The 22,508-nt window shown below is 49.2% G+C and overlaps 1 protein-coding gene across 3 annotated transcripts; it reads right to left on the bottom strand.

Annotated features, from left to right (window-relative positions):
• Positions 1 to 232: 232 nt before the first annotated feature.
• ECHDC2 (enoyl-CoA hydratase domain containing 2) lies at positions 233 to 16,703 on the bottom strand. 3 transcript variants are annotated; one of them, XM_044671613.1, is made up of 10 exons: positions 16,445 to 16,685; positions 12,089 to 12,156; positions 10,171 to 10,258; positions 8,685 to 8,771; positions 7,338 to 7,430; positions 4,983 to 5,039; positions 4,473 to 4,660; positions 3,206 to 3,256; positions 1,576 to 1,623; positions 233 to 627 (listed from the first exon to the last, which is right to left on the bottom strand). In XM_044671613.1, the coding sequence occupies exons 1-10, from the start codon at positions 16,575 to 16,577 to the stop codon at positions 550 to 552; spliced, it is 891 nt and encodes a 296-aa protein (XP_044527548.1). In that variant the 5' UTR covers positions 16,578 to 16,685; the 3' UTR covers positions 233 to 549. The 3 variants fall into 3 exon arrangements, with proteins under 3 accessions (XP_044527548.1, XP_044527549.1, XP_044527550.1); XM_044671614.1 differs by lacking the exon at positions 7,338 to 7,430 and having other exon boundaries at positions 16,445 to 16,686; XM_044671615.1 differs by lacking the exons at positions 3,206 to 3,256; positions 7,338 to 7,430 and having other exon boundaries at positions 16,445 to 16,703.
• Between the last annotated feature and the right edge of the window lie 5,805 nt (positions 16,704 to 22,508).

Raw genomic sequence — 22,508 nt, 5'->3', positions numbered from 1 at the left:
GATTATTGTGAAGATCAAATGAGATCCTATTTTTCTCTCTTTTTTTAAACCCTTAACTTCTGTGTATTGACTTATAGGTGGAAGATTGGTAAGGGTGGGCAATGGGGGTCAAGTGACTTGCCCAGGGTCACACAGCTGGGAAGTGGATTTGAGGCTGGATTTGAACCCAGGACCTCCTGTCTCTAGGCCTAACTCTCAATCCACTGAGCTACCCAGCTGCCCCGAGATCCTATTTTTAAAGTGTGATAGAAATGCTAATTATTACCATTAGCTCATTATGACACTTTTAGTTCCAACCCTAGCTTTAGAGGGAGAATGAAACCCAGAGAGGGGATCCCCAAGTCTCCCTTGTCTCCCGAGCTCTTTCCACCCCCATAAGATGTAAAAGCAATGATATACAGGGAATGTGAACCACAGCAGTTACTGACCAGGGGAAAGGATTTTATGGAGAAACAAAGGACATGCTTCTAAGAGCTGACTTTTCTAAGTGCTCGTCCCTCCAGGGGCCAAGGCTGCAGGGTGGTGGCACCCCTTGAATATGCTTGTCAGTCACTCGCCAACAAAACGGGGGGGCCGCTTCTCTCGGAAGGCCGCCATGCCTTCTAGCCTGTCCCGAGTTGGGATGTTCTGCAAAGAAAAGTCAAGATTGTGATTCTTCTCATACAGGCATGTCTAAAGGACTATGGAGAGAGACGGCCTCTAATCAATGACAGAGAGAGACAGAGAGAGACAGAGAGATGGGGAGGGAGAGGGAGAGAGAGAGAAACAGGAAAGAGGAGAGGGAGAGAGACAGAGGGAGAGACAGAAAGGGAGGGAAGGGAGAGAGAGGAGAGACAAAGAAGAGGGAGGGGGAGAGGGAAAGATTGGAGAGGGGGTGATGGGAGGGAGAAGGAGGAACAGGGAGGGAGGGTGAAGCAGAGAGGAGAGGGGAAGAGACAGAGACCGAGACCCTCTGGGCTCTACCTGACCTTATAGCCACTCAGGGATGTGAATTCATGGGAAGTGAGAGGCCATAGTGTGAGGATCGGATTAGCCCCTCCCATCCTAGGCCCTTTTGAGATCTAACCAGGTCTTGACCTAATGAGCACTTGATAAATCTTGCTGATGCTCTGATGAGCCCGGTGCCAACTCACCCAAGTCTCCTCAATTGGCGAGGCCCTCGGCTGGCAGGAGAGCTGCCCTCCCACTCCCTAACCTCTTCAAATTACACGACTCCCTGAATTCCAGAGCCTCCTCGGTGACCTGGTGCGACTCATAGCCAAAAAGGAATCCCCACTGCACCGTGGCTATCGGGTGACCCCTCTGGCTTGCTCCTTCCTTTCCCAGACTGCTCATCCACTGGAGGACAGTTAGGGTCTACAGAGGCAGGAGAATTCTCCCAATACTCCTAGATGGTGAGTCTGGTACTGTCCTCGGAGGAGAGGCAGGAAACCGAACCCAGGGAGAAGAGGCTTCCTGGAATTACATATCTATGTAGTGAGGGAAAGGGGAGGACTCGAACCCAGCCCTGGGGCTCCTCCTCTCAAACGCAGGCTAGTCAGGGTAGATGATCCCACATAACTAGCCACAGAATACCTGGGCATAACACATTCCTTCAATGGCCATTCCGGAAGAGATGTCCACCTGTAGGGAGGGAGAAAGTAGAACGAGAATCCAGAGAATATTCTAGGAGGCGTCTCTCTTGCTCAGCCAGAGTGAACTTTCCATCGGGACTCACCAGCCCTTAGAACAAGGAATTTCTCGGCTAAGAGCGTCAGCATGTAGACAGCATCCAGGCCGAAGACTCCTACGAGGGGGTCCAAGAGCTTTTTGTTTTGTTTTGTTTTTTAACCCTTAACTTCTGTGTATTGGCTCCTTGGTGGAAGAGTGGTAAGGGTGGGCAATGGGGGTCAAGTGACTTGCCCAGGGTCACCCAGCTGGGAAGTGTCTGAGGCCGGATTTGAACCCAAGACCTCCCGTCTCTAGGCCTGACTCTCAATCCACTGAGCTACCCAGCTGCCCCCCTGATCCATGAGTTTTTAAAAAAATATATTTGTTAACTATTCTAATGGAACTGGTTTCCTCCATGATCTTAGCTATTTCATCGGATGCTTTTAAGGACACCCTGGGAAGCGGTCCATAAGCCTCACCAGGCTGGCTGCCAAGGGGTCTGAGACCCCCGAATGGTGAAGCTCTGCCACGGAGCAACACACCATTTTGCTGAGGATGAAGGGGGCAGTGACAGATGGACTCTAAGCTAGCATCGCTGGCCGTGGACTTAACGACGAGTTTACATCAAAGGGAGAACCTCCAAAGCAGGGCTCTGATCCCGTGGTCTTGCTCAGCAGGCTGGACTTTGGCCGATGGTCCAGCAACACTCCACTCCCCGAGCTGGTGTGAGGTTTCAGAGGGTTCCTGAGTGACCTTCTGGGCCCTGAAGGCGGGCTTTGAGGGAGGCCCAGGGACGAGTAATTCAGCTAAATAATGAAGCTGCTGTGCCGGGGGTCTTGCCCTTTAGGCAAGGAACACAGCCCTGGGCTGTGGGCACTCAAGGCAGAGCCTGGCACAGATGTGGGCCTGGGGAACAGCAAATGCTCCTAGCAGGTAGTCATGGATCCTGTAGCAACATGCAGGCTCTGGACCAGGAAGTCTCTTGTAGGAAGGGGCTTGGCACGGTCTCTGCTCCTGGCCTGGCCTGTCTCAGGCAGTTGGTCCTGATCCATTGGTAGTCATCAGGTTCAAGCACAGTGTCATGGACCACTGCCGCCTCCTCCTCCTCAGCACAAGGCTATGGGGGAACCTATTTTTTCTAGCTCTAGCCTGTCCCAGCTTATCCTCTAGTTTTGGGGTTCTTAACTTGGGGGCCCATGAACCAATCTGTTTTTGAATTTAGACAACTCGATTTCCATAAAATGTTCACAATACACAGTATTTTACTTTGTACATGTGCAAACATTACTCTGAGAAGGGGCCCTTGGCTTCACCACTGCCAAAGAGCACAGGACACAGAAAAGATTAAGAAACCTCCATCCAGCTAAACTTCCCGGTGGAGAAAACCGAAGCCCAGGAAACCGACTTAGCCAAGGTAGTAAGTAGGCGAGCTAGTATTGAAACCAGGGCTCTTTCCCCCATTGCGTGCCATCTCTCCTCTCAGTAGGTCCTAGAAGCCCGTGCTTATAACCCTCGGCCCCCCTGGTCATTCCCAGCCCCCAGACCCCTTTCTCACCTCCATTCCTCTGTCAATGGCCACTTTTCCCATTCTCACTGCGATGGGGGCCTACATGGGGAAAGAGACAGGCTTGAGCCACCACATAAGCTGGATTGGGCTAAGCTGGGCCAGGTTCCTGACCCAGAAACCTCCACGCTCTACTCAGACTCCTGAATATTGTTACCTGTCCTTCTCTAAGGGACCAATGTGGGCAAGTCTTCTATTGTCAAAGCTGGAAGGGACCCGAGGGAGCAGACACTTTCACTTTACACATTATCCAACTGACAAAAGAAATTGCTTTCAGGGGGCAGCTGGGTAGCTCAGTGGATGGAGAGCCAGGCCTAGAGACGGGAGGTCCTGGGTTCAAATCCAGCCTCAGACACTTCCCAGCTGTATGACCCTGGACAAGTCACTTGACCCCCACTGCCTACCCTTACCACTCTTCTGCCTTGGAGCCAATACACAGTATTGACTCTAAGACGGAAGGTGAGGGTTTAAAAGAAAGAAAAAGAAATTGCTTTCATTCATTTCTACAAGCATCTTCCATGTGTTTGGCCCAAAGACAAAAGGAAAAAGTGCCTGCCCTCCAGGAGCTTGGGTTCTCCTAAGATGGATCAGAAGGAACAACAGTTGGGGGGAAGGGTTGCTCCTCCATACCTCTCCACTAGCACCCCAAACCCCACAGAGAGAAGCTGCTATCACTGGGCAGCCTTCCCCCTGCCCAGATCCCACTGAGGGAGAGCGAGGCAGGAATAGCTATCAAGGGGGCTCATCTCCCCAGCTCTTCCTGTCTATGCCCTCTTCCTAGTGATACAACCTCCTATCGCCACCCAGGGGAAGCCCAGAATCCCCATATCACCTGGGAGTTGGGCGTTCTCCCTGCTTCCCAATGCTTTCCAAAGGGCCTCTAGCCCTCCAGACCTGTAGAGCAGCCATAATTCTGTATGCTACTTGGATAAGCTGGAAGGCACCAACTACAAAGCTTCCAGTGAACGGAGGACTCAGGTTTCACCATCTGCTCTGCCAGCCTATGTTCTGGGTGCTACAGACTGTCTCAATCCGTCCCTTCCCTCTCACTCTAGACTTGCACACCTTTGACCTGCTCTGGACTAAATGTCCAGAATGCTCAATGCTAGAAGAAAATTGGGAAAGTCCGCCCAAGGTCACTCCTTCCCATAGTGCCTGTAGCCAAAGAGTGGATGTGTGTGCCTGTGTGTGGGCAAGCTGATGGATGCTGGCAGGAATGGCTGGGAGCGTCCCATGCCCTAGTCCCCAGCTCCATCACCTGTGGCACTATCTCCCTGGCAAGCTCCAGGGACCTGTGGTAGGCAGCGGTGCCCTCCTGGTTCTGAGGCACCGCATGGTTCACCAGCCCGATGACCTTCGCTTCTTCTCCACTGATGCGGCGCCCGGTGAAGATGAGTTCCTTGGCCAGGCCCACACCCACACACCGAGGCAGGCGTTGGGTTCCCCCTACAAGAGGATGGGAGTGTGAGCCCAGGAAGAGAGGGAGAAAAACCTCCATGGGCATCAACCAGGGCCAGAATGCACAGCCAAAAGACCATCAGAGAAGGGATGGGGTTCATGACAGGCTTCCTAGAGGAGGCAAATTCTGTGCCCTCCCTCCCCCTCCGAATTGATGTTTCACCCTTCCTCCCATTGCTGAACACTAGACCAGATGCTAAATGGCTGGCTAAGGACTCCTCGATTCAGGATGGGGGAATGGCAGAAACCCAGGGAGAAGGTGGGCACCTCCTGGAGTTGGGGGTCTGGGGAGGCTTGGGGCTGAAAGTACCTGCCCCTGGAAGGAGTCCTCGCGTTGTCTCTATCAGTCCCATGATGGCAGAGGAAGCTATTTAAACAGGAGACACTGTGAAAGTCCCTTCCCATCCTCTCCAGGCCTCCTCCCGCTTCTACCCCAAGTCCCTTGTTCATCAAATTCCCAGGCTTCCCTGTACTCTTGGGCTAGTGAAGAAGATGGCTGTTGGGAGGATGCAAAATATGGCAATCCCCTTCCCACACTGACGGCTCATCTCTCTGCTTCCTGCCATCTGTCATCCATCCTCATCCTCAATCCCTCAACTCCTAAGACAACTCCCCAAACCCAGCCTCTGTCCACTCAAAAGCCAAGCTTTTCAGCCTGGCATTCAAGGGCCTCCGCAGTGATAACAGTTTACTTTTGTCTAATGGTTTGCAGTTTATGGAGCGATTCCCTTGGGGACCCCATCAGGCAAGGCTCGCTCTAAGAATTATTATCTCCACTTTACAGATCAAGAAACCAAGACTCAGACAGTGCCAGCAACTTGTCCAAGGTCATCCAGTTAAAAAGCAGAACGACAATTTGAACCCAGGTCTCTTGACTCCAAGTCCAACATTTGACCTCGCATTGTGAAAAGAGCCCTGGATTTGTAGTCCTAAATCCTGGGCTCAAATCCAGATTGTGTTCCTTACTGTCTGTGTGATCTGGGACAAGTCTTTCCCTTCCGGGGCCTCAGTTTCTCCATCTATAAAATGAGGGTTGGACTAAACAGCCTCCAATATCCCTTCCTGCTCTAGATCAAGGAACCTGCGACCCTATTCATTCATAAGAACTGCTTTAGACCAGGGGCTCTTCATCTGTTTGGTGTCCTGGGCCTTGGGGGCAGTCACTCTGGGGAAGCCCACAGCCCTCTTCTCAGAATCGTGTTCTTAAACACAAAAGACCCGGGATAATAAAGGAGGCTAATGGGACTGACCTACAAGTATCAAAATAGAAAGATGAAAGTTAATGGACACGAGGTTAAGAGTCTTAATTTTAGTGTTTGCATCCACAGGGCTCAGTTCAGTGCCGAGCACAAAATAAATACTTAATAAAAGTTTCTTCATTCATTCATTCATTCATTCATTCATTCATTCATTCATCCATCCATCCATCCATCCATCCATCCATCCATCCATCCATCCCTTACACTGCCTATCCATGGACTGTCCTCTTCCATCTCCCCCCCTCACGTTAGCACCAAGGACAGCACCTTGCACATAGGAGGATGTGTCTGATATGTATCCCTTCCATAGGGTGACTTTCCCCAATGTGGTTTTGCTGTATGGGGCATTGGCATAAGAATAAAAGAAGAGAAAAAAGGAAGGTTAGCAAAACTAACCAAGTGACTTCACTGCTGACTGCCTCAGTTTCCTTTTCTGACAAAGAGGTTAATGATAGCACATATCCCCGAGATTTTGAGGCAAAGGCCAGCAGGGGACACAGAAAAAGTCTAGAGACCCCGAAATGTATAAAATAGCCTGGGAGCCCAAATACTTAACCCAGATTTTACAAGAGGGTGCTACAAACACCCCATAAAAGAAGACCAAAGTCAGCCTTCTTCTCTAGTCCAAAGGGAGAGCCACAAAATTTGATGTGGATTTTCAAGATCATGGGGTGCTGTGCCCCTAAGTCCCACAACCAATGTGGAAGGGATACCTGTATTCTTCATGGCTCTGGGCCCTCTGCTATGACTTCTCTCCACTCTGGCTAGGCTGGCTTCCTTCTTCCAACCTCAGGCCCTTCCTTTTCTGGCCTGCCTTCCCCTCACCCCCTTTAAGGCAGACTGATATTCTGAAAAGAGCCTGGTCAAATCTCAAGTCTTGCCTTCACTGCCAGGTGACCCTAGGCAAGTGACTTTCTCTCTCTGGGTCTCGGTTAACTCATCTATACAATGGGGACAAAAAGCACGGTACTGGTTCTGTTCCCTAGGAGAGCAGTTGAGAGGAAAGTATCTTGCAAAATTGTCAAGTTCACTGCCTCACTGGTCTTACTTAATTTGTAATTTTTAAAAAACCATTTATCGTAAGCCTCAAACCTCTGTAGAAATGGGCCCTGCTACAGAGTGCAAGGAAAGGGAGCGTGACCTGGAGCCAGAGACCCTCCCTACAAACCCTCTCTCGGATACATCCTCCCTGCAAGCCACTTCCTATCCCTAAGCCTCGGTCTCCTCTTTTGTAAAATGAGGCGGGCCCTTTGAGTCGCTGATGTCGCACCCCCTGCCCCAGCTCTCCCAGAAAGCCCACACAAAGCTCTCCTTTCTTCCACATCTATTTCTCAAGGGAGCCAAGATTCTGGTTTTCCAGGAATCCTCCCCATCCCCCAATCCACTCCTCTCTGCTGCCAACATACCTGCCACACGGAGATCACAGGCCAAGGCCAGCTCAAGCCCCCCGCCCAGGGCAAATCCATCCATGGCTGCGATGGTAGGTGCAGGGAATGTGGCTGTGGGGACACAAGGCCATGCAAGGAGATGAGCCCAAACCCCTGGCCTAGGCAGGGTGAACGGGATGAGATTCGATATTGCCCCCGACAGAAGGACCCTGAGACTCAGTCTAGCATGTCTGGAACACAGCCACGCTTCCTGGGCCTCAGTTTCCCTAACTATAAACCAGATTCATCGAAGTGGAGAAGTCCATCCCTGATGGTGTGAAATATTTCTCCCTGTTATCCAGTAAGTGAGCTGCTTTCTCCCATTCCCACTCCCAATCCCCCATATTTTTCCAATTCATTTTTAATACAATTTTATATCTCCAAGTAGGTTTGTTTTATGAACATCTTAGCCATCCCCCGTAGCAGAGAATAAAAGAAGAGGAAAAAGGCAGGTCAGCAAAACAAGCCAAGGGCCTTCTTTGCCTCTGGCTGCCTCAGTTTCCTCTTCTGACAAAGAGGTTAATGATCACACACATCCCTCAGAGACCTTGCGAAGATAAAGAGAGATAACAATAGGGAAGCCCCAAAGACATGCTGCCTATCAGTCAGATCATGCCATCAGCTGGGTAGAGAAGCGGATGGAAGCCCCACCCCACCGGGCAAGTCCATAGTTCAGCCCCAATTCTGCCCAAATCCTGCTCTTTAGAATGTGGCCCAAGGCTGAGGGCAGGGAGGTGGCTCCTTCCTGAGTTCTGGAGGTGAGAGAGAGCATCTGGCCATGGCTGCCCTCTCAAGAGTTCTCCTCATCTGACGACTCACTGATAGCCCTGGACAGTGGGCAGGGTGCAGGACCAGAGTGGGCAGGACCCCAAGGAGTCCTTGGCATCTGAGGATCAGGTGAGGGGCCTGGAGAAGAACAGTCTGGGGCCGGAGAGATGGACATGATAGCTCTCTCCTGCGATCTGAAGGGCTCATCCAGCTGGAAGGAACATCAGCCTTGTTCTGTTTGGCTCTAGATGGCAGAGCCAGAACAGGGCAGGAAAGGGCAAAGAGGCTGATTTAGGCCTGGTGTCAGGAGGAACTTCCTGCCAAGGAAAGCTGTGCCAGAGTGGAGGCGAGGGCTCCCCTTCCAGCGGAGCCTGGGCAACCACTCTGTGGTATGGAATAGTGGGCATTTCTCTTGAGCAGGGGTTGGACTAGAGACCACCGAGGCCCCTTCTAGCTGGGCCCAATGCTTGTTCCAGGGGTGACAGGATGATAAGACTCTTTGGGGCCCGATGCTCTCCCCAGCCTCCAACTCCTCCCCTCAGGCCCCCTGGCTCTTACCAATTTGGTTCATCAGACTTCGGAGCTTGTGCACAAAAGCTGCCACCTCAGGCTCGCTCATCTGCTCCCTCTCCTTCAGATCTGCACCTGGGGGAGGTCAGGAGCGCAGAGAGAGGAGGGAGTCAGGCCCGGGCCTCTGCAGGCCTCTAGAGGAGGGAGCTGGGCTCCCATACTGGATTAGGGAGGCTACAAAGATCAGAAGATGGGCCTCTCTGAGTGGATGGAGAGAGGGACTTGCCTTCCCATCTGGATCTGGCCTCTACACTTCTTAGCTGTGTGACCCTGGGCAAGTCACTCAGCCCCCACCAACTAGCCTTTACCTCTTTTCGGCCTTGGAGCCAAAACTCAGTAACAGTTCATAGAGGGAAAGTAAGGATTTTAAAAATAAATTTAAATAAAATTTAAAAAAGAGTTTATGAATCCTTGATGGTCCAATTCTAGTTAGCATTTTTTTTTTCTTTCAAAACACATGACCTTCTGTTTTAGTATCAAGCCTAAGCCTCAAGGGTTAGGCAATTGGGGTTAAATGACTTGCCCAGGGTCACACAGCCAGGAAGGGTCTGAGGCCAGATCCTTCCCATCCGGGGCTGTGCCACCTAGCTGCCTCCACTCTAGTTAGTAATAAAGAATTTGGCAGCGCTGTCTGCTGTCCCCTCGTCCCCTAGGAAGCAATGGGACAGAGAGTACGCAGTTTGGTGGCAGAGGACCCGGCTTCGAATTCTCTCTTTACAACTTACTGTGTGACCTCAGAGCGATTACTTCCCCTCTCTATGAAGTGAGGGAGCTGGATGAGATGGCCTTCGAGGCCCCTTTTAGCCCCTGATCTCAGATCCTCAGACCCCCAAGGCTCCTTTATCCAGCACACACTGGGGAGGGAGACCGGGGAGCAGCAGGAAGCCATACCAAAGCTGGCCCCTTCCACAGTGCAGAGGGAACGTTCCTGCCCCAGAGCGGGGAGGCCAGTGAGTCCTGGCTGGCCCAGTGCTGGAGTGCTGACACTCTGTGTACCCTGCTGAAAGCCAGGCCTGGTATTCAGAACCACGCCGATGCCAACCTCTGCCTCCTTGAGGGCCACCCAGGGCTATTTGACCAAAAGGAAAGGGTGCATTTACCCAGACAACAAGGGAAGGGGAAGGAGGGGGACTCTGGAGGCTCGGCTGCTCTGCCCAGGGGTGCTGATGGTGGCTCCCCAAGCAGGAAAGGGGTCACCTCTACCAGGGCCAGGATGGGGCTTGGGAGACCCTCTACTGTCCGGATCCTGGTTGCACTGATTAAGGGGTATGTGTGGCCTCTTCCTAGGGGAATGGCAGGGGCCTGCCTTGGTTTGTGCCTGGTACACAGTCAGTGCTTAATAAATGCTCGCTCTGGGGGAATCCTGGGGGGCCAGGCACCCCAGATTAGGAAAGATACGGGCAGCCAGGAGGCCGAAGGGGTGGGACCTCGTGGTCTTTGAGGTGTCCCCAGAGCAGATGGGGAAGTCACTTACCCGCACAGAACACCCCCTTGACACCGCTCTTAAACACGAGCACTCGGACGCTTCTGTCGAAGCGAAGCTCATCCAGGGCATCTGACAACTACAAAAGAGAAGGATCGAGGTGGGCAAAGGGGCGAGAGGGCCTGGGCAGCCCTGCTGGCCCCAGGGAGAGGAGGAGCCGCCGCCAGCTCTGTGTGTGTCTGTGAAGGATGGGTGCGAGTGTTATTTGCACAGTACAGATTAATCTGGTGTGCCCAGTTATTTTCCTATTGGCTCCCTCACTTGACCAGAAGCACCTGGAGGGCAGGGACCGGTATTGCTTTTCTTTGTATCTTTCCAGAACTTAGCACAGCGCTTGGCACCTGGTGAGCAATTCCTAAATAAAGAAACGTCTGTTGACCAGTCCTCGGCTTCTGCTGAGGGTCTGGAGGGAAATGCGCAAAACCCAAGCGAGGAATCCAAGGAGGGGCCCTGGCGCCCGGGGAGGGGACAGAGCCTTAGAGCCCTGTCTGACCGGGATAGCCCCTTCCTTTCACAGAGGAGGGAGGAAGCTGAGGCTCAGGGAGGCTGAATGTTCTGACCCTGGTCCTAACTAGTAAGCTTCAGGGGAATCAGGGAAGGTCTCTTGGAAGAGGTGCCTCTTGCGGAATCCCAAAAGGTGGGCTGAAGGAAAGCATTCCAGGCCTGGGGGACAGCTTGGAGAAGACAAGATGCCATTCACGATGAACATGGCCTGATGGGCTGCCACGTGGAGGGTGTGCTGGGAATACTGCCAGGAGAAGGCAATTGCGGTGGCACGAGAACTTGGCACAAAGATGTCTCTGACCTGAGCCAGGCGAGAACTTGGATAATAGACATGGAGACGGTCACTGGGCCATGAACCTGGAGGCCTTTCTAGCCTGTCTCCCACCGGGAGAAGTCAGAGTCTCCTTTGGCACCCAAGGAGGCATGAGGGAAGGATGCCAGGGGAGCAGCTATTGTTATCGGAGGGGTTGTCTCGGGAGGTTTTGTCCTTCCGCACACACAAGGTGTTCCAGATAAACCAAGCTCTTCGGTGCTGCCAGGTCTTGGCATTCCCTCTGCCTCCTCTCTCACTGTGCCCTCTCCCTCGCCCCACTCCTCTGTGACTGGACCACACTGCCTCCTCCCCTCCGCCTCTTCCATCTCCTCACTCTTCTCTAAGATCAGACACTGCCTTGGATATGAGATCCCTCCTGACCCTCCAGGGTCATAGCTCTCCTTCCTTAAATACTCTGCCCTCCCTTGTTTACCTTCCTAATAGAATGTAATAAGCTCCTTGCCTTTGTTTCACCGGGGCCTAGAACCCTTTATTTACAGGAGGGGCTTAATCATTGCTCACTAAAGGGAATCCAACTGAATACCTTAGGAGCTCGCCAAAGGCTTCCCAGTCACAGAGTCCCAGGCCGGTCTAGTCCTGGCTGAGGACTCCCTCTCCCTGTTGGAAGACCTCCAGATAGGGGGAACCCACCATCTTCCACTGGGGAGCCACCATTAACCTTTGGGACAAAGGGGAAGGACTTCCCCTTTCTTAAGCAGAGGCTAGATGACCACTTTTCAGGTCGGTTACCACGGAGATTCCTTTCACGTAGGAGTTGGATTATCTGGATGCTGAGGCCTCGGCCAGCTCTCCAGTTCTGGGATGCCAGAATACTTAGGAAGTTTGTCGTGACCTTGGGCTTCAGTCTGCCTCTTTATATCTCCCACCAAGGCTAACAATCTGTCTTCCATGTACGGCCTTTCACATCTTCTCCCAAATCCCCCCTGTGCCAAGTGACCCTCGGGAATGGCTCGGTTCTGTGGGTTATTTGGTTCTGCCCACCTGACACCAGTCTGCAGAATCCATTTCCTGTGCTTTTGCACAGGAGGTTCATGGCAGGGAGCTGGGCAGGGAGACCCCGTGCTCACTCACCTGGCTGACAAAGACTTTGCCCAGAGCATTTCGGGTGTGAGGTCTGTTCATCAGAATCTCAGTGATACCTAGAAAGCCCAGAGAAAAGAGGAAGTAAAACATTTTGTAAATCCTTTTGTTGTCCCTTCCCTTATCAAGGTGAGTTATCCTTCAGGAATTGGAGCTGACTAGTACCAGCTCTCAAGGGGCCAAGGTTTAATTTTCAGTGTAAGCATTTACACAATGGGAAAAGCTACAAATCTCAGGATCTTAGGAGGATGGATGGCATCCAAGAAGGCCTAGAATTCTAGTGAGGAAGTCGGCACTGGAGGGATCAGAAAATCCCTAGAATAAAATTTGGAAAAAACAATTCTGATGGAGGAAGAGATGAATGGGCTCCCAAAGAGGCTGATGGGAAAGAGCAGAGAACTGAGTGCCCAGCTTAGATTTTTAAAAGTCCAAAAGACAGACTCAAGGGTACAAAATTTAGGTTGAATTAAAAAATGTGGACTCGGGGCAGCTGGGTAGCTCAGTGGATTGAGAGCCAGGCCTAGAGACAGGAGGTCCTAGGTTCAAATCCGGCCTCAGACACTTCCCAGCTGTGTGACCCTGGGCAAGTCACTTGACCCCCATTGCCCACCCTTACCACTCTTCCACCTATAAGTCAATACACAGAAGTTAAGGGTTTAAAATTAAAAAAAAAAAAAAGAAAAGAAAAGAAAAGAAAAGAAAAAAATGTGGACTCTTACTGTAAAAATGTTGTCTCAAACATGAATAGGCAGTTTTTAGATAAAGAAATCAAAACTATCAATAAGTACATGAGAAAGTGTTCTAAATCTCTTATAATTACAAAAATGCAAAACAAAACAACTCTGAGGTATCACCTCACACCTAGCAGATTGGCTAACATGACAGCAAAGGAAAGTATTAATGCTGGAGAGGATATGGCAAAATTGGGTCAGGAACTCACTGCTGGTGGAGTTGTGAATTGATCCAACCATTCTGGAAGGCAATTTGGAATTATGTCCAAAGGGCTTTAAAAGACTGCCTGGGCCCTTTGACCCAGCCAAACCACTGCTGGGTCTATACCCCAAAGAGATCAAAGGGAAAAAGACATACAAAAATATTTATAGCTGCGCTCTTTGTGGTGGCAAAAAACTGGAAAATGAGGGGATGCCCTTCGATTGGGGAAATACTAAAATTGTGGTATATGTTGGTGATGGAATACTATTGTGCTGAAAGGAATAATGACCTGGAGGAATTCCATGTGAACTGTAAAGACCTCCAGGAAGTGATGTAGAGTGAAAGGAGCAGAGCCAGGAAAACCTTATACACAGAGATGGATACACTGAGGCACAATCAATTGTAATAGACTTCTCTACTAGCAGCAGTGCAATGATTCAGGACAATTCTGAGGGACTGATGAGAAAGAACGCTAGCTACATCCAGAGAAAGAACTGTGGGAGTAGAAAGGCAGAAAAAAAACAACTGCTTCATCACATGGGTTGATGGGGATATGATTGTGGATGTAGACTCTACGATCACCCTAATGCAAATATCGATAATATAGAACTAGGTCTTGATCAATAGCACATGGAAAACCCAGTGGAATTGCTCATTGGCTATGGGGGGGATGAGAGGAGGGGAGGGAAAGAACATGAATCATGTAACCACAGAAATTTTTTCTTAATTAATCAATTAAAAAAAACACTAGGGAGCATAGGAATAAATGAATGTTTCCTTAAAATGATAAGTAGATGCTATCTAAAACCATCAGCAAATATTATCTGTAATGGGGATAAGCAAGAAGCCTTCCCAGTAAGATTGGGGTAAAGCAAGGATGTCCATTATCACCTCTCTGTTCAATATTGTACTGGAAACACTAGCCATAGCAATAAGAGAAGAAAAAGAAACTGAAAGAATTAGAATAGGCAATGAGGAAACCAAACTCTCACTCTGCAGGAGACAAGATGGTATACTTAGAGAATCTGCGAGAATCAACTAAAAAACTAATTGAAATAACAATCTTAGTAAAGTTGCAGGATAAAACCATCAGCATTTCTACACTTTACCAATCAAGCCCAGCAGCAAAAGAAAAAAAATTCCATTTAAAATAAGTGTAGACAATATAAAATGCCTGGAGGTCTACACAAGACAAATCCACGAAATATTTGAACATAATCACAGAGCACTTTTTCCCTCCACACAAATAAAGTCAACTGGAGAAAGCATCAATTTCTCCCGGGTAGACTGAATCAATATAGTAAAAATGACAATCCTACCTAAACTCATCACCTAATCAGTGTCATCCTAATCGAACTACCCAAAAAGTATTTCACAGAGCCAGAAAAAATAACAAGATTCAACTGGAAGAACAAGGCGCCAAGACTATCGAGGGAATGAATGAAAACAAACGAGAAGGAAGGAGGCTTGGCCATACCAGATCTTGAACTGTATTACAAAGCAGTAAATCACTGGCTAACAAACAGAGTGGGAGATCTGTGGACTAGATTAGGTACACAATACACAGTCATAGATGACCACAGAAATCTAGGCTCTGATAAAGCCAAAGATCCGAGTGTCTGGGATAAGAACAACTCACTATTTGGCAAAAACTGCTGGGAAATCCAGAAAACAGTAGGGGAGAAACTAGGTATAGCCCAGCATCAGACACAAATACCAAGATTAGGCCCAAATGGTTATAAGACTTGGACACAATGAGTGCTAAAACAAGCAAGCCAGGAGGAGCCTGGAATAGTTTACGTGTCATATCTATGGAAAAAGGCAGAATTTATGACCAAACAAGCCACCTAAGGGAAAGGTCTTTTTTTTTCCTTGAAAGAGGGAGAGGCAAGGCAAGGTCCCTGGTAGAAAGGTGACCTGCAGCAGGATCCAGAAGGAAGCATTTAGTAGCCATTTCAAACATGCTGGGGGGATGGAATGATCGGGAAATCATGTGTGTTGACTTGCACAAGCCCCTATATTAGGCTCCACCTAAATCCAGCCCTGGAATGGAAAACATAAATCTGGAATCCATTCTTGCCTTCCGGGCAAGGAGAAAAATCAATTTAGGTCAGAGATGCTGTACCTACCTATAAATGCTAGCAGGTGTAATGGCAAGCCACTGTGAGAGGCCAAGAAATCACTGGAGCAGGAGGCTCCCAAGGGCGGAGTCAGCTTTTGAGTAACAGAGGCAGCAATTAGAGAGCCCTGTTCAAACTATGCCAAGACCACCTGCCCTTCTCTGAGCTTTTCCATCTTCCACCCCTGCAGTGATCCAGGGCCACTTGCTGTTTCTAGCCCAAAAGACTCCAAATCTCTTGACTCTGGGCATTTTCTCCCTCCCCAGGCGGCTATGCTCTCCCTCCTCCTGACTTCCTTCGAATCCCATCTAAAATCCCACCTTCTGCAGGAAGTCTTCCCTGATCTCCCTTAATGACAGATAGCCTCTTCCCTCAGGGATTGTCCCCAGTTTGTTCCTCTACATCCGTTCTGGCCCCTGGCCCTGTTCTTGACTCTGGATTTTGAAACCCTGCTCAGCCTGGACTTGTCCTTCAGCACCCCTTGATCGGGTCCCATCACCCCGGCCTCTCTCTGCCTCCCCCCTTCCCCACTCCATGGGAGGTCCTCCTGGAGCCTCCATTTTGTCCAAAGTGTTCTGGCCTCCAGCCTTCGCTCCCCTGTTGGCCCTCCCCTGTGGACTTCGAAACCGTGGCCCTGCGTCCCTGGCACTGCGCTTGGACAGTCTGGGAAGGACGGCCCGAGCCCAGAGCGAGCCAGGCCCCCCAGGCCAGACCCAGGAGGAAGACAATAGCTCCTCCTCAATCCGGGGAGCTCGGCCGGGCCACACACTGAGAACAGGAGGCTGTCAGGGAGGCGGAAGGGCTGGACGATACAGAACGCAGGGACACAATGTTCCAGGGCAAAATGTTCCATGCGGGGAAACATTGTGGCAACCACGTAGCAGCCCGTTCTTTCACTCCGGGACAGGACGGGGAGGCCCTCGGGCAGCGGAGAATCCACCCCTCTCGCTGACACCCGGGGCGGGGTGGGGGTGGGGGAGTCCTTGGCCAAGGTCACACGTCTAGTACCAGGGGCCGAGCAGGCAGGCTTCGGGCTCTTTCCAGGGCCCCAGGAGGGTCGGGCACCCCAGGCCAGAGAGAGGGAATCTTGGCAAGCCGGGGGCTGGTTAGTCCAAGCCTGTCCTTTCACAGAGTGGGAAACGGAGGTCCAGGAGGCCGCGCCAGAGGCGGGATGACTCCGAAGCCCAAGTTCCTAGCATGCCGTCTCCACCTAGGCTGGCAGGAGGACCCGCCCCCTCCCGGGGTGGGAGTGAGGGTGAGGGTGAGGGTGGGGGTGGGGTCGGGGCGCTCTCACCTGCATCCTGATCCCCTCTCAGGGCGCGCACTTGAATCTCGGCGCCCTGAGCCGCGTCCCCGGAGGCCCAGGCGCGGGCCGGGGTCCAGCGGGGGCCCAGGGGGCGCAGGGCGCGGGGCAGCGTCCTCAGCATGACCGCAGCAGCCACGTGGGCCGGGGCAGCAGCTCCAGGCCTCCACCTAGGGGCAGCTATGCACAGGCTGTGGCCGGAGAGCTGGGCAAGGGGCGAGGGAGGGAGCCTTGCGGAAGGGGGAACCGCTGGACACACCCCTTTGGGTGCAGAAAAGGAAGCCAGGGGCCGCGGAGGGGAAGGGCCTTTCTCCGAGGGCTGCCTAGACCTCAGATCTCAGAGGGTTCGGGCGCCCCCCGGGGTACAAAGTCCGGTGGCTGGCTCTGAGTCCGGCCTCTGCTGCTTTCCTGGCCGGCCAGTCCCCAATTTGAACCTCTCCACGGGCACCTAAGCGCCAACGAGGGCCACCGGGGCCACTGAGGCACAGAGTGGCCCGGTCTTAGCCCTCAGGGAGCTTCCCTCCTTAGGAGAAAGCTCCAAGTTTCTGGTTCTGTAAATGCCCCCAGAATACAGAGAAATTCTGAACAGGCTTCTCTTGGCCCTGCCACCTCGGCTAACTTTATTATTCTGCCTCTTGTCTTCTACTGCCTGGGTGTGTGAGCAGTCAGGGTTCCAGGGACCTTCCCCTCCCCCCCAGCCCCAGTAGTCAAACCCAGGGTCCTGGACTCCGAGCTAGGGGCTTTTAACTGTGTGTGTGTGTGTGTGTGTGTGTGTGTGTGTGTGTGTGTGTGTGTGTGTGTATAAACCTTTATAGTCCCTCTTAGAATCAATACTGTGTAGTGTTTCTGAAGAAGAGTGGTAAGGGCTAGGCAATGGGGTTAAGTGACTTGCCCAGGATCACACAGCTAGGGAGTGTCTGAGGCCAAATTTGAACCCAGGACCTTCTGTGTCTTGGCCTGGCCCTCAATCCACTGAGCTACCCAGCTGCCCCTCCAACATATGCTTCTTGAAATAGGCTCCCCACCCTACCCCAGGGGAGTTGGCAGGAGGCATGTCTAGACATGAAGCTCTGTTGGCTGGGATCCCCTAACATAAGGACATTTTCATAAGCTGAGAAATCAGTCAAATATGCCTTTCTTGGGATCATAGATTTAAAGCTACAAGGGACCCAAGTGACCATTAAGCATGTCCCTCTCTTTTCATATATAAGGAAACCGAGGCACAGGAGCTACTTGCCTAGCCCACCAGTGTTTGAGGGAGTATTTGAACACAAGCCTTCCTCACATCAGGTCCAGAACCCCCTGCTACCACGATGCATTTGGATTTGAACTTAGGGAGGCAAATGCTTTAGAGAAACTGCTTTAAGTGTGAGCCCACTCTCCAAGGGGGTAGCCCAGAAAATGTGATCTCAGGGGTTGGAGGGAAGTGCTTGTACTTCTATTCTTACGGTATCTTTTTAGCAAATATCTTTTTGAAAAAGCTAATTGGAGGGGCAGCCAGGTGGCTCAGTGGATACAGTCAAGCCTGGAGTCAGGAGAACCTAGATTCAAATCCAGCGTCGGTTACTTCCTAATTGGGTGACCCTGGGTAAGTCACTTGATTCCAGTTGCCTAGCTCTCTTCTGCCTTGGATCCAATACTTAATATTGATACTAAGTCAGAAGGTAAGGGTTTAAGAAAAAACAAAAGCTAATCGGTACTAATGATACTAGGGCTGGAATCACTGGCAATCAATATTGGGGACCACAGGGCAGAATGAAGGCTCTGGTCCAGTGGTTCCCAAACTTTTTAGGCCTACCGCCCCCTTTCCAGAAAAAAATATTACTTAGCCCCCTGGAAATTAATTTTTAAAAAATTTTAATAGCAATTAATAGGAAAGATAAATGCACCTGTGGCCATCACTGCCCTCCTGGATCACTGCAGCACCCACCAGGGGGCAGTGGCGCCCACTTTGGGAATCACTGCTCTAGATGATCAAATTAGAGAGCATATTACTCTGACCCTCCCATAGACTTGGCTCTGGCAGACCTGACTCATCAATGGGTTTGGATTTGAGGTGAAGATTCCCAGCACTGTTAAAGGAGACTGATTTTGTGTGATTGCCATGCAAAAGGCAGGTCTGAAGGAATCTGCTTTGTTATGAACTTGGCAGTTCTGGCCTCCATCCTTCTCCACCCACCCCCAAGCCCCACCACAACTGAACCAAAGGTATTAACTATTTTAAGAATTAATGTCATATTATAGTTCGTTTTCCTCAAATATCTAAGAAATTTATTTCCCAGCTGTATGACCCTGGGTTAAGTCACTTTACCCCCATTGCTTATCCCTTACCACTTTTCTGCCTTAGAATCAATACACAGCATTTATTCTAAGATGGAAGGTAAAGGTTAAAAGAAAGAAAGAAAGTTTCCAGCTCCCTTTCAGCTTTAGGAGTGCATGGAGATTCAGGAGCCACTGAGGGGATAAAGAAAATTCATGTAGACCAGTGATTCCCAAAGTGGGCGCCACCGCCCCCTGGTGGGCACTGCAGCGATCCAGGAGAGCAGTGATGGCCACAGGTGCATTTATCTTTCCTATTAATTGCTATTATAATTTAAAAAAAAATTTAATTTCCAGGGGGCTAAGTCATATTTTTTCCGGAAAGGGGGTGATAGGCCAAAAAAGTTTGGGAACCCCTGATATAGACCTTTGATGGCACAAGGGTTAGAATTTCTCTAAAGAGAACCTCATTGGTTTAAAAAAAAAATCATTATAAGTTTGCTTCTGCCTTTCGATCAGTTCTGACTGTCAGAGGATGACCCATCGCCTCTATGTGGGGTAGCACACCTAGGGATGCTCTCCTCCAGACCTTCTCATGAAGCTGTGCTTTCTGGGCTATGTTGCCACAGGGAATTTTTTTTTTTTAACCCTTACCTTCTGTCTTAGAATCTATATTGAGTTTTGATTCCAAGGCAGAAGAACAGCAAGGACTAGGCAACTGGGGTTGTGGATGGGGGCTGGGACCCCTGAGTCAGGCACTAAATGACATTAGACTAGTCCCTAGTCCAGCCCCCTGCACATATCCAAGGCCAAGCTTGGGTGCTTCTGAGAGGAGAGCCAGAACCCCTGAGCACCAAATGACCTCAGCCTGAGCCCTGATCCAAGGCTAGGGGTGCTTCTCAGAACACCTGACTCTCTCCAAAGAACAGCCATTGGGAAATTCCACTGGTTTCTGTCTCTGTCGAGCTATACGGAGGCCCTCGTGCATCTCCCTTTGCCTAGCCTAGGCGAGGGGGCAGAGGAACCTTGACTTTTTCTCTATAAAAATCCTATCCCCACTCTTTGGGGAAGGTGGCTCTATTCCTGAAAAGCAGCAGTAGTTCCACTACCACCAGCCCAAGCCACTTCTTGAAAACCCCCAAAAAACTTTGCCTGAGACAAACAGAGCTTGAGTGACAAATTTTTTTTGGAGCAAGACCAAACCCTGAACACAATAAACTGACTCACCCAGGGTTGCAGTCTAGGAAGTGTTTGAAGTCAGATTTGAACCCAGATCCTCCTGACTCCAGGGGTGGTGCTCTTTTTATTGTGCAAACTAGCTGCCCCTGTCACGGGGAATTTTATTTTATTTTTTAAAACCCTTATCTTCTGTCTTAGAATCAATACTATATTGGTTCCAAGGCAGAAGAGTGGTAAGGGCTAGGCATGGAGGGTAAATGACTTACCCAGGATCACATGGCTAGGAAGTGCCTAAAGTCAGATTTGAACCCAGGACCTCTCATCTCTGGGCCTGACCCTCAATCCACTGAGTCATCCAGTTGCCCCTGCCACAGGGAATAGCTACTAAGGCTCAGTTCCTACTTGCTGCCACAATTTCTGTTCTTAGAGCAATCATTCACTTTCCCCTGTCACCTGCCACAGAACACACACTTGCTAAATGCTTGTTGATTGGTTAGTTGAAATGATATTTTATTTTTCCATTTTTAAAAATGAATTTATTTTTAAAAATTAATGACCTTCCTAGAATTCCACAGTATTAGTCAAATTATATTCATCAAGGACATAATTCTAGAGAATTAATTCAGTAAAATCTTTCCTATCTTCATCATTTTTGTGGAAAGAAATATTACCAAATTGGAATAAATCACATGTATCAGGTATAAAATAGAAGGATACAATTTTCTAAAATGTAGAATTTTATTTTATTTTCCTCAGTGATGACATTTCTCCTCCAGGACAAATTTTCATGATCAGGTTTTGGGTTTTTTTTTTTTTTTGCTAGTTTCAGCATATCGCTTCTCAAATTCATTTGTAAGGTTTTACCATTTCCCTTAGCCATGGGGAGAGGATTCTCAGGGAATGACATGAAATGATATTTTAGAGAGCCCTGATTTCTTCCTAACTCTCCTTCTACTGTAAAGTCATGCTGACCTTGCATTGGGATTAATGGTACATCATGCTGGTGACTTCCTGTGTATCTTTGGGATCAGCCACCTGGAGCCATGGATTGTGGCACCGGCTGCTCCCTGGGATATGCTTCTCCTGGGGGCTTGTGGGAGTTTTGCTTGTTCTGGCTAGGAGCCCCCACAATGTTACTTATTGAGTTGAAGGAGATGACTGTAAGATACTGTCTCAGGCACTAGATGGCACTCTGTCTCTTAGAGAGCAGCTTCCTGCCGCCATTCCTGAGAACGTTGGACCTTTTTAGGGAATGGATGGGTCATTGAGCTGATAGCCCAGGTTCAATGGATTTTATTTCACTTTATTTTTAAATTTTATCTTTATTTTATTTTTATAACAAATTTCCACAAAAGTTTTCCAAAGTTATATGATCCAAATTGTCTCTCTTCTTCTCTCCCCCTCCCAAGTGAGAGCTTCAAGCAATTCAGTCTGGATTATACATGTATTATCATGCAAAACACATTTCCATATTATTCCTTTTTTTTGTTTTGTTTTGTTTTTAAATCCTTAGCTTCTGTGTATTGGCTCCTTGGTGGAAGAGTGGTAAGGGTGGGCAATGGGGGTCAAGTGACTTGCCCAGGGTCATACAGCTGGGAAGTGTCTAAGGCTGGATTTGAACCCAGGACCTCCCATCTCTAGGCCTGACTCTCAATCCACTGAGCTACCCAACTACCCCCATATTATTCCTTTTTGTAAGAGCAATCTTATTAAACTATAACCCAACACATATATCCAAATAAATAAGTGATAAATAAATAAAAACATAAAAAGTATGTTTTCATCTGTATTCCCACTCCAACAGTTCTTTCTCTGGAGGTGGACAGCATTCTTTGTCCTCAGTCCCTCAGAGTTGTCCTGGATCATTGCATTGCTGAGAGTAGCTCAGTCTATCACTTTTGATGGTCCCACAATGTTGCAGTTACTGTGTACATTATTTTCCTGGTTCTGCTTATTTCACTCTGCATCAGTTCATGTGGGTCTTTCCAGCTCTTTCTGAAATCATCCCGTTTTGTTCCTTACAGCACAATAGTATTCCATCACCACCATATACCACAATTTGTTCAGCTATTGCCCAGCTAATGGACAGCCCCTCAGTTTCCAATTCTTTGCCACCACAAAAAGCACAGCTATAAAGATTTTGAACAAGTAAGTCCATTCTCATTTTTAAAAAAATCTCTTTGGGATACAGAGCTAGTAGTGGTATTGCTGGATCAAAAGGTATGCATTCTTTTATAGCCCTTTGGGCATAATATTTTATTTTTTATTCACTTTTATTTCCTCCTTATGATCAGATCCAGTTCAATAGATTTGATGAGTTTATTATATTATTTATTATATTATTTCTATATATGTATTTTTATAAATATGCATTAATAAGTATAAATAAACTTATATTTATATTCATAAATACAATATATTTATTATTATATTATTAATATAATATTCCAGGGTCAGAACGTCCCCCAAATTAACAAAAATGTGAAACCTTTCTCTTATTAGCTAGCTTGAACTCCTATTTCCCATTCATCAGGATCACTAAGTTAATGAGAACCCTACACCCCCAACAACGACAGCTAGGATTTACATAGTACTTTAAGATTTGCAAATTTTATAT

The sequence above is a fragment of the Gracilinanus agilis genome, chromosome 4, assembly GCF_016433145.1.
Source record: "Gracilinanus agilis isolate LMUSP501 chromosome 4, AgileGrace, whole genome shotgun sequence".
In the NCBI taxonomy this organism is placed as follows: Eukaryota; Metazoa; Chordata; class Mammalia; order Didelphimorphia; family Didelphidae; genus Gracilinanus; species Gracilinanus agilis.
The sequence above is the reverse complement of the archived record's forward strand: the minus strand, read 5'-3'. Positions and strand labels throughout refer to the sequence as shown.